This window comes from Nelumbo nucifera, chromosome 4 (genome assembly GCF_055504915.1).
Source record: "Nelumbo nucifera cultivar China Antique chromosome 4, China Antique-T2T, whole genome shotgun sequence".
Taxonomy (NCBI): Eukaryota; Viridiplantae; Streptophyta; class Magnoliopsida; order Proteales; family Nelumbonaceae; genus Nelumbo; species Nelumbo nucifera.
Window position 1 is genome coordinate 85471600 of NC_142652.1, and position 11335 is coordinate 85482934.

An 11335-nucleotide genomic window follows, 5' to 3' on the forward strand; every position below is an offset into this window, starting at 1 on the left:
GACAAGGGGAATTACAATAATACCCGTGACACTAATAGAAATAAAAAACATAAGAAAAAACACTCTTTAACCAGTCTTTTAACACATCTCTACCTTTAAGTGGGAGGCCAGCACATAAAATAAGTACTAGGGCCCATTTGGCCCAGTCTCTCTACATCTGCCAATCCATTTGCTGTCCTTTTTACCCAACCAAATTTAGACTTAAAGCTCTTTGCAGGCTATGACTTAATTGTTTTATATAAAGTGATTGAAGGTAGCAGAGGCTAGCCTAACACAAAGGGGAGTTTGACACTTTCGTATATTTAAAGCAATTTTTTCACAATTAAGACAATAGACCATCAACAATAAAAAGAAGAAAGAAATGCATCTTTTCACTATCTACAGTTATATTATGGACAAAATAAACCATTTTGATAGATGATTTAAAACAAGATTCAGTAAAGGAGGTTATATAACAGTCAGAATTCAGTGGGAAAGGATATCTGCAAATGGGTTGGCAGATCATCTAGCTAAGCAAGGGGTGCATAAGAATCAGTTATTTTGGGTCCATTTGTAATTTGTGTTTTGTTTTGAGGCATGGAAAGCAGTCATGTTGTACTTATATTATTGATCTTTAATAAAACTTCTATTACTTATCAAATAAAAATAAAAAAATCAGTAAAGGAGGTAGCAAGATACGAGTCAAATAAATGAGGTGAAGTGCAGACCTTCTGGGGCATGTTGTCTGTTTGCTCATGTAATAAATTCTTGGGCGGTGAATCCTGTAATGGTAGCATGGAACTTCCCTGAACTAATTTTGAGCTCAAAGAATCACTCCAGTTTCTCGATGCCTCAGAATACAGATGGTTGAGTGCTGATCGCAGACGATTATTTCTTTGTGAATGGTAAATTTTGGTTGCAAGTGGAAATGGAGCATCTGATACTGTTTCCACCACATTAACAGGAGTTAATGCATCATGATCAAGAAACTAAAAAGAAAAAAATACCATTAGGTTATTTAGACAGAAGATACTATATAATCAGGTCCACTTTCTGAATATACTGTTATATTAATTTAAACAAATAAAGTACATGCTAAGCTTTTGTTTAAACAAAACCTTTAGGTTATTATCCCGAACCACAATTTCTATTGTTTAAAAAGTTTCCAGTTGATGATATAACCAGGGGCTGGCTTACAGTGGCAAACTCCTCAAGGCACAATCGGCAATCTAGGGCCCTCTGGGGTAGGAGGAGCTATAAGAGATGGAGAAGGAAGAGTGTTGGCATTATACTCAAGACCAATAGGAGTGGGTGGTTCGGTAAGAGCAGAGGTGTTGGCTCTCCTTCAAGGGTTAAGATTGGCTAAACAACTAGGTGATGCAGGAGATGAAGAGTCAATTGGAATTTTATGATATTTTATGTATTTCTGTATTTTTGGACAGTAGGGGTATTTTTGTCATTTTTGCAATTTTCTGTGGGGTCCAAATAGGGTTTAATTTGTCTAGTTATAGTTTGTTTATATTTAAAATTTCAAAGTCATTGCATAAGTAGGATTGGAGTTATTGAGTCTTCTTTGAATTGAAATAGGATAATAACAGCTTAGTTTGAGTCCTACTAGGATTATTGAGTCTAACAATTTGACTCCTAAGACTATTATGAGTCTAACAGTTTGACTCCTAGGATTATTATGAGTTTAGAGTCTATAAATATGTATGGATGTTTTACACAAAAGCAATGAAGTTTGAGTTTTCTTCAGCTTACGCTAGCTATGGTGAGTGATTTCCATGCCCTAGAGTGATTCTAGGCACCCTGTGAGTGATTCCAGGTATTTTCTCTCTTCTTTCTCACCCTATTTTCTCTCATATTCCTTCAAGAAGCCATTACAGATATCAACAGCCATAAAATTCTGATCCAAGAAGACCATTCAACATTCTCTAAGGACTAGAACTGAGCTGGTCCTATATCACTAGGCCTTCATTAGATAGAAGTGGAAGGAGATTGAAGTTTGGTAATAGGATGGATGTAAGAAAAGAGCATAGGACTATGAACCCTTAGACAAGTTATGAGAGAAATTAGCGCTTAACAGGAGAAATTGGTGTAAGCTTTGGATGGATTAGAAGGTCAGCCAATGGCTTGGCTGATCACTGATGATCTAGCTAAACAAGGGGCAACTAGGGGTGATTTTTTTTGGGTAGTTTTGTAAAAATGTTTTGGCGGGTTTAGCACTCCTTCGAGTGTTTGGTCTGTAATTTCCTTCTTAATCTTTGAACGGAAGTTGCCGTTTCCTATACAAAAAAAAAGAAAAAACTATAGCAGAAACTTTTCTTGCTTCCGCTTCTTTTTTCTTCTTTATTTGCTTGTTAATATTTGTTGCTGAGACCTATCGCTGCATTAAAAAAATAGAAATTTCCTAATCAAACTAGGACTCTACTAAGGAGCTGTTTGATATCAGCTGAAGTGGCTCAATTGAATGACATTTTGCTTTGTCATTTAGTTGATAAAATAATGAAATAGTAAAATATTTGAGGGTATAGTAATCAACCCAACATCAGCTTCAGCCATTAAGGAGCACTCAACCTCTTGGATAACTTGTTCACTAAAAGGAAAAGCAATAAGCCATTCAGTTCATCCATTTCATTTGTTACCAAATAGCCCCTAAATCTAACTCAATGGGAAAAACCAGAAAATACTAAAAACTCACAGTTTTACTATAAATAGAAATTATAGGATGAAGTTTGAAGTTACAATAAATAGTAAATTTCTACAGATTGAAACTTAACTTCCCTAATGACTAAACAAACATAGACCAACATGACACAAACACATTACCACTTGGATGACACAGGCACACAGCCAGTGTCATTGAGTTTGATTTTGAACATGACCTATAGAAAAGCAGTCATACTGAAGCCTTCAGTTGGGAAACTTCCACTTCACTGATTCAGCTGAAAACTTACAATAACTGTTATGAGTGTACCTCTACCAAATTTCTTCCATCTAACTTTTTCTCCCATTTCCTTCTTTGTTTTTTGGTATTAAACAATACACATCACAGGGGGATTAAGGGGTGGGGACAGAGCAGAGTGCATGTCAGGTCCACTGACCTTACCACAGAGAGACATCAGTTACACAGGTTTGATCCCACCCCTCCATTTTTGGAGGAACACTGAGTGACCATCTCAGGCTACTGGGTCATCAGCCTTCCATTTCATTCTTTGAGTTATGCTGAAAATCATCTTTCATAGTTTCTATCCTTGCTTCCATGTTTGCATCATTTTGATCACTGTAAGATTTATAATAGGGGATGAGGTTGACGATTTCATTGACCACTTTTGGAGTTGAAATGGAGGGAAATTCAAAGATGTGTAATTGGTTGGATAACAGAGGGTGCTGAGGCCCCTTTTTATCTTCATCATCATCGTCATCACAGAAAGCCTAAATCTTTGGAATCTAGAATGAACATCTCATTCAGATGGATTTGGAGATCAATTAATTTACCGGTTGAAAGTTTGGGCAGGGAAGTAGTTAGTTGTAACACAAGTCAACCTTCTCAACATAGACCTCTATGATTCTTTGTTTTTATTTCTCTGTACATTATATTTACATAGTTTACTAGCTGGTTAACCTTAGTATGATGCCATTTTTTCTCCCTGTGCTTCCTTACCTTAGATGGCCTTGACAATGGTACTTACTTTTTTCATATTCCTGTAATGTTTTGATTGATCCTCCATACCCTAAATCTCTGCTAATATGATTGTATTAAGGATGTTAAGGGGAGAAAGTTTAGAGCTTCACTGCATTTAAAGTTGGCCTTACATGTTAGTGTCTCATGACACCTTATCCCCAAATTTCCAATTACACCACATGCTGTTTCTACATCATCTGATATTAGCAAACCCTCAGCTGCCATCCTACAAAGGCAAAAAAGCAAACTTCAATTACACTTTACAATGAATAGAACCATTGACATTTGTTGGCTCCAAAACTAGAACCACTCAAGGTAAAAATTAAGAGCTGCTCAGCTATTTGTCCACACACTTCTATAAAGCAACTAGCAACTAAAATTTGCAATAAGTAACTAAAGACCACATTTTTAAGGCATTGAAGCACAGAAGCTATGAATCCAGGTACCAGATGTATTGTCAGAGATGGAATGAACATACAACTTGGTACGTTTTTTTGAAGGAGACATTACACCTGCTGAGTAGTTTGTACTTTGGGGACTGATCCCTGAGACATCCATTACAGGGACCCCATCTATAGAAGCTGAATTTCCTGAAGGAAAGAGGAAAGGGATCAACCATGTCAACTGAAGACTAAGCAATTCACTTCAGTAAGGCAACTCTATCTAGATTATAAACACCAGACCCTAATTTGAAATTCTGTTTTCACTTAACATCATTAAACTAGAAGATATACAATGAAATCAACTAGTAAAGAGAAAATCAGGACAAATATTTCTAACAGTCAAAAGCATGAACTCCATAAAATTGTAAAAGATACAAACCTTGATATTCACATTTGGATTAGATTGTCAATGGCAGCAAGAATCTTAGTGAGAATCCCCAGCCCCCACCAGGGTGGTCATTCTGCTATTGCATTTTGCAGGTGTGTTAAACAACAATCAGAGAGGATCTTCATATGGAGTCTAACTACAGTTTTATTTAGGCATCAAGAATAAGCTATAACTTTATTGACTAACTAAATCACAAAGTTGGAGTGTAAAGCTTAAATATTTCCAACCAATTGATTTGGCCAGATGCAATTCAAATTTCTTTCCTAGATGCAACATCTAGAAATAAGAGATTTCAAGTGCAAGATTATTTCTTCTCAAGGAACCTTTGAGAAGGGTAGTGGAATCTTCAATGAAACCTATTTCTTTTTGTGGTAATAGTTGAATTTTACTATATCACTAAAATAATTAAATAAATACAACATGTCAAGCATCCCAGAGATAAGCTGGCTTACTACCACCTATCCTGATTAGTCATCACTTTACAATTTAACCCAAAATAATTGGTTTCTATTTACCCCTTGGCCAAACTATTTGCACATCTTTTAACCCAACAAAAATTTGACCATAGCTCCCATGCCAGGCGTCTTATCTACCTCATAATGTGTTAATATTACCAAATTTCCATCTTACATGACTACTCTCTCTTAGCTACCTCACCACTATGTTTCTTAAATTCAGTAATCTGCCAATTCTGAGACCTTGTAGAACAGCTAGAATTTCAGCTCTTGTAGAGTCTACATAGCCGAACAGACCCTAGTAGACTGGTAGAATGGAACCATGTTCATCCCTAACCCTAAAGACTCTAACTATACTTGAGGTCCTGGATCTCTAATGCAGCATGAATTGAAATTCAACTTTATGTTGTTAGAAGCAGTAGGGTTGCATTGTGCTTGAATTGCATTTCTTGTAGTAGAAGAGGCAACTATCCATTACCATCCTCTCAAGGTATCAATGTTATCCATAGAAAATGACGCAAATATGTCCAAAGTCTTCACCTACTGCAGAACTTCCAACTACTGCTTCCTTGCTGCAGTCCTTCCCCTTGAAGATCCTCACAGTTCTTTTTTTCCCATATTATCCAAATGACTACTGCCCTTGTACACTAGCACATAATCTTCCCTCCTCCAAGGCAAAGTGAAAAGGTATCAATGTCATCCAAGGCAAAGTCAAAAAGAAAGAAAGGAAACTATTCTCAAATACTAGTAACCAATGAGTAGCAGATCAGTGAATGGTGAGTAGTTTCTCCAATTGCATTACAAAGAAAGAACATATGTGGATGGTTATACAAACAATTCAGTCTTCTCTTTTGTAAGGTACCGTAGTGTCAATTTTCTTGTGAAAGACCACCCAATACAATGCCCTAATTTTAGGGGGAACTATTCTGCTCCAAATTTTTTTCATTAGAAAAGGCCACAATACAAGATTAGTTTAAGAAAGGACACAAAAGAAAGAAGAACAAATAAAGGACCACAATGAATTGGCTAGCAAAATTCTAAGACTGATCTAGACTCTAGAGGTATCTAGAATGCTCTTCCTAAAGAATCCAACAAATTAAGAACTTCAGTTTTTTAGTCCTTGAGATCCCTCCAAAACCCAAAATCCCAAGCAAACCCACTACCAGAGGAAATATCAATTTTGAATACATACTTAGTGGCCCTTTTTTTCTGAAAAAGTAAAGTGAGCCTTCAAAGGACTATGCCCCACTCATGTATCATTCCAGAAATTTGTTTTGTTTCTAGCACAAATATTATTTTTTTTGGAGAAGAGGTAAAGTAAGAATTTCATTAAGAAAAAATGAGAACAAAATACCCTGTACAACTAGAGGCTGTAACAGGGAAACCATACAAGAAACTAAGCCACTATCCCTTCAGCATTAAGAAAAAGATTTACATAATCAAAATAAAAGCTATGATTCAAACTGTTTGTGGAAAAATAAAGAGGAAGAGAAGAAGAAACGAAGAGGGAGAGAAGAAGAAATACTTCTGTATTGATAATGTGTTGATAAAACATGTTGAGCATACAACTTAAATAAGAAAAGATAGGAGAGAAACTCCTAGGATCTCTCTCAATTACTCCTAGAATCTCTCTCAATTAGGGATTGATTAAATCTTTCCCTTAATCCTAGGATATGACTTTCCTAATTTTATTCAAATCTAATCTTTCCTAAATTTATTCAAATCTGTAATCAAATCAAATCAAAACTTTCTAAATTTGCAGCAATTCATATCTTTCTTAATTTTCCGCAAATCATATCTTGTCGACACTCCCCCTCAAGTTGGTGCAAAGATATCTATCATGCCCAACTTGCTAACTTGAAGTTCAAATGGCTGTCTCAACAAGCCCTTAGTCAAAACATCTGCAACTTGCTGCGTGGTTGGTACAAACGGAGTGCAAATTATTCCTTCTTCAAGTTTCTCCTTTATAAAGTGTCTGTCAATCTCAACATGTTTAGTCCTGTCATGTAGAACCGGATTATGAGCAATGCTGATAGCTGCCTTGTTATCACAATACAGTTTCATAGGAAAACTCACTGGTCTCTTAAGATCTGCTAGCACCTTCTTTAGCCAAAGAACCTCACACACTCCTTGAGCCATTGATCTGAATTCAGCCTCAGCACTACTTCTAGCAACTACACTTTGCTTCTTGCTTCTCCAAGTAACTAAATTGCCCCAAAGAAATGTGCAGTACCCCGAAGTTGACCTTCTATCAGTGATTGAGCCTGCCCAATCTGCATCTGTATGCACTTCAACCCCTCTCTTCTCATTTTTCTTGAAGAAGAGTCCTTTTCCTGGTGTGCCTTTTAGATACTTAAGAATTCGATACACAGCTTCAAGATGTTCTTCGTACGGGGAGTGCATAAATTGACTCACCATGCTCACAGCGAAGGCATGTCAGGACGTGTATGTGACAAGTAAATCAATCTTCCTACCAGCCTTTGGTATCTACCTGCATCTACTGGAACCCCATTTTAACTTCTCCGAGTTTAGCCTTAACTTCTATCGGAGTGTTTGAAGGTTTGCATCCACTCATTCCAGTTTCTTTCAAGAGGTCTAGAATATATTTTCGTTGCGAAACCACAATGCCCTTCTTTGATCTAGCCACTTCCATTCCAAGAAAGTACCTTAGCTGGCCTAAATCTTTAATCTCGAATTCCTTGGCTAAGCTCTGCTTTAGTCTGCTCATCTCTTCAATATCATCTCCAGTCAAGATTATGTCATCAACAGACAATCAGAACCGATACCTTGTCTTCGGTGGATCTTTCTGTGAAAAGAGTATGATCAGATTGTCCTTGACTATATCCTTGACTTTTAACGAACCTTGTGAATCTTTCAAACTAGGCTCTGGGAGACTGTTTAAGTCCATATAGAGACTTTTCTAGCTTGCATACCTTAGTTCCAAACTTCTCAGTGAAACCAGGTGGAGGCTCCATATATACTTCTTCTTCCAAGTCTCCGTTCAAAAAGGCATTCTTCACATCCAGCTGATTCAGTGGCCAGTCAAGGTTAGCTGCAACAGATAAGAGTACTCGAACTGTATTTAGTTTCGCCACTAGAGAAAAGGTCTCAGAGTAGTCCACTCCATACGTCTGAGTAAAGCCTTTAGCTACTAGGCGAGCCTTATATCTCTCCAAGGATCCATCTGAGTTGTACTTCAGAGTGAACACCCATTTATAACCAACAACTGTCTTTCCATCCGACAGATCCACTTTCTCCCAAGTAGCATTCTTTTCCAAAGCTCTCATCTCTTCAAAAACAGCTTCTTTCCACTCAGGAACATTTAGAGCCTCTTGGATACTGTTAGGAATGGAAACACTAGACACTTGTGAAATAAAGGCACAATATGAAGGTGAAATATTTTTGTAAGATACAAAATTTGACAGAGGATGTTTTGTACAAGACCTAACACCTTTCCTAAGAGCAATAGGAAGATCAAGCTGACTGGAAGAATTAGAATTACCTAGAGGAATATTTTCAGGTATTTTTGGAGAATTATCATGAATTTCATGATCCATCCTCAGATCAGATTCTTGTTGATGCTGCGGAATAGTGCCTCTCCTTTTCAGTGCTAGATGTTCCCTTGAATATACAAGGCCTTTATACTGTTTCGCACGCATCTCTGTTGTTTCAACTTTTTTATTTTGAGATGGCATCACCGAAGGTTGTTCATTTTCAATATTTAACTCATTTGTTTCCACTGATTTTGTATTTTTTGCCTTACTTTCTTTCGGTGACTGGTTGTGAGGAACATCATTATGGACAAATTCAAACATTAAATCAGAACCATCTAAAAGACCATCTTCACTAGTGTTACTCTCCCCCTGAAGATGGGAGTGTCTGTAGTAGGAGGTTCCTTCAAAGAATGTGACATCCATAGTCAAACATCCTTTTCAAAACTGGATCAAAGCATTTGTAACCTCTCTGATTAGTGGGATAGCCTACAAAAATACATTTATGTGCTTTTGGATCAAGTTTTGAACGTTTAGGATCATGGTTATGAACAAAGGCCACACTTTCAAAAATTTTTAAGGGAATGTTTGTCACTAGCCGAGAGTTTGGAAAACAGTCAATGAAAACCTGTATGGGTGTTTTAAAATCCAAAATTTGTGTAGGCAGTTTGTTAATCAAATAAGTGGTTGTTAAAACGGCTTCTCCCTAAAGATACTTAGGAACCTTAGTTTGAAAACTCAGGGCTCTAGCAACTTCAAGGAGATGTTTGTTTTTCCTTTCAGCCACCCCATTTTGTTGAGGTGTATTATTACACGAACTTTGGTGTACAATTCCTTTCTCAGCAAAAAAATTCCCTAACACATTGTTAAAAAATTCCTTTCCATTATCACTTCGAAAAATTTTAATCCGAGTCTGAAATTGTGTTTGAACCATGTTATAGAAAGTTTTAAACACAGTTTCAGCATCTGATTTCTCTTTTAAAAGGAAAACCCAAGTGACCCTAGTATGATCATCAATAAAAGTAATGAACCAACGCTTTCTAGAAAGAGTTGTTACTCTAGGACCCCAAACATCACTGTGAATCATGGTAAATGGTTTTGATTTTTTATATGGTTGGGACGGAAAAACAGCACGATGATGTTTTGCTGATTCACAAGATTCACACTTAAAACACGAATGATTTTTATTCATGAATAACTTGGGAAATAGATGCTTTAAATATTGAAAGCTAGGATGTCCTAACCGATAATGCCATAACAAAACTTCACTGTCACTAGAAACAAAGATAGAGCTGAAACAAGTCTGTCGATCTTGCCTTCCAAAGGTTGATCCTTTATTACAGAGGTAGAGGCCACCATCCAGTTCAGCACCCCCAATCATCTTCCCCGAGGTTAAATCCTGAAATTCACAACAAGAAGACCAAAAATTAACCCGACAATTATGATCAAGGGTTAGTTTGCTGACAAATAAGAGATTGTATGATAGGTTAGGAACATGTAGAACATCTTTAAGGTTTAGAGAAGGAGAAATAGACACAGTTCCTTTCCCAGCAACAGTAACAAAGGAACCATCTGCAATTTTAACCTTTTGATTCCCTGCACAGGGTGTATATGAAGAGAAGAATTGTGAAGTGCCGGTCATATGATCAGTGGCACCTGAATCTAATATCCAGGAGCCATTAGATTTGGTACAAGCAATGGCTACAGTGAAAAAACTACCTGACTGGGCTAGAGAGCAGGATGGGTTAGAGTTTCTTAACGATTGATTGAAACATTTTATATAAGTGCTCTATTTGTTCCTTTGTGAAAGGAAGAGATTCTGAGGATGATTGCTGCCCTGGATCCAAATTGCTTACTTGAAGCACGCGGACATCTCCCCCTGACTTGTTGTCACTGTCTGATTTTTTCTTCCAACCTGCTGGTTTCCCGTGCAGCTTCCAACAGGTTTCCCAAGTATGCCATGGCTTTTTACAATGATCACACCAAAGCCTTTGCTTTCCTCCTCGTTTATCTCCGTCTACGTCTGCACCTCGGGCCACAAGCAGACCCTTCATTCTCAGTTTTTGTTTCATTAACATTCTTCAACATCACTTGCCGCCGTGCTTCTTCTCTACGCACTTCTAAAAAAACTTCTCTTATAGTAGGCAAGGACTTTCGCCCTAAGATACGTCCCCGAACCTCATCGAGTTCTTTATTCAAACCAGCCAAGAAGGCAAAGACCCAACCTCTTTCTATCTTCTTTTTGTACTGAGCACTGTCACTCGGACTTTCCCATTCTTCTTCTTCAAATAAATCCAGCTCCTGCCAAACAACCATCATCTCATTATAATAAGCAGTTACTTCACGCTTACCTTGCTGCATCTTCCACATTCGGGTATTCAGTTCGAACAGTTGTGAATGATTGTCCAGATCTGAGTAGGTTTCCCTAACAGCTTCCCACACATCACGAGCAGTCGGCAGAAACATGAATGGTTTTCCAACCACATGATCCATAGAGTTGATCAGCCAGGCGGTAACCACAAAATTTTCAGAACGCCACTGCCTGTACTTTGGATCATCAGTGGTTGGCGGTTTTACTTTGCCATTCAAATAGCCGAGTTTCCCTTTGCCGTCGATCACCAACCGCACGGACTGAGACCACTCAAGATAATTCTTTCCATTCAATTTGTGAATGGTAATTTGAAGAGAATTCTTAGAGAGAGAGATGGCCGCTGACTGAATACCTCCCTCCAAAGATGTCACACCACTGGTAGCATCCAAAGAGGCTAAACCAGAGCCAACCATGGCGGCCCTAAAACTCATGATCGGACCCTAAAGCTCTGATACCACGTGGAAAAATAAAGAGGAAGAGAAGAAGAAACGAAGAGGGGGAGAAGAAGAAATACTTATGTATT

General features: G+C 37.7%; 1 protein-coding gene across 23 annotated transcripts in view; it reads right to left on the reverse strand.

Annotated features, from left to right (window-relative positions):
* The window catches only part of LOC104585839 (uncharacterized), a 145736-nt gene that overhangs the window by 39176 nt on the left and 95225 nt on the right, over positions 1–11335 (reverse strand). For 21 of the 23 annotated variants that reach the window (XM_088903670.1, XM_088903668.1, XM_088903671.1 and 18 more), the window contains 3 exons: positions 4143–4254; positions 3796–3890; positions 708–922 (listed from right to left, as the gene is read on the reverse strand). In XM_088903670.1, coding sequence (XP_088759796.1) covers positions 708–922; positions 3796–3890; positions 4143–4254 — 422 coding nt within the window. Of the gene's footprint in view, positions 1–707; positions 969–3795; positions 3891–4142; positions 4255–11335 lie in introns of those variants that run through there. The other 2 variants (XM_088903689.1, XM_088903688.1) reach the window with 2 other exon arrangements.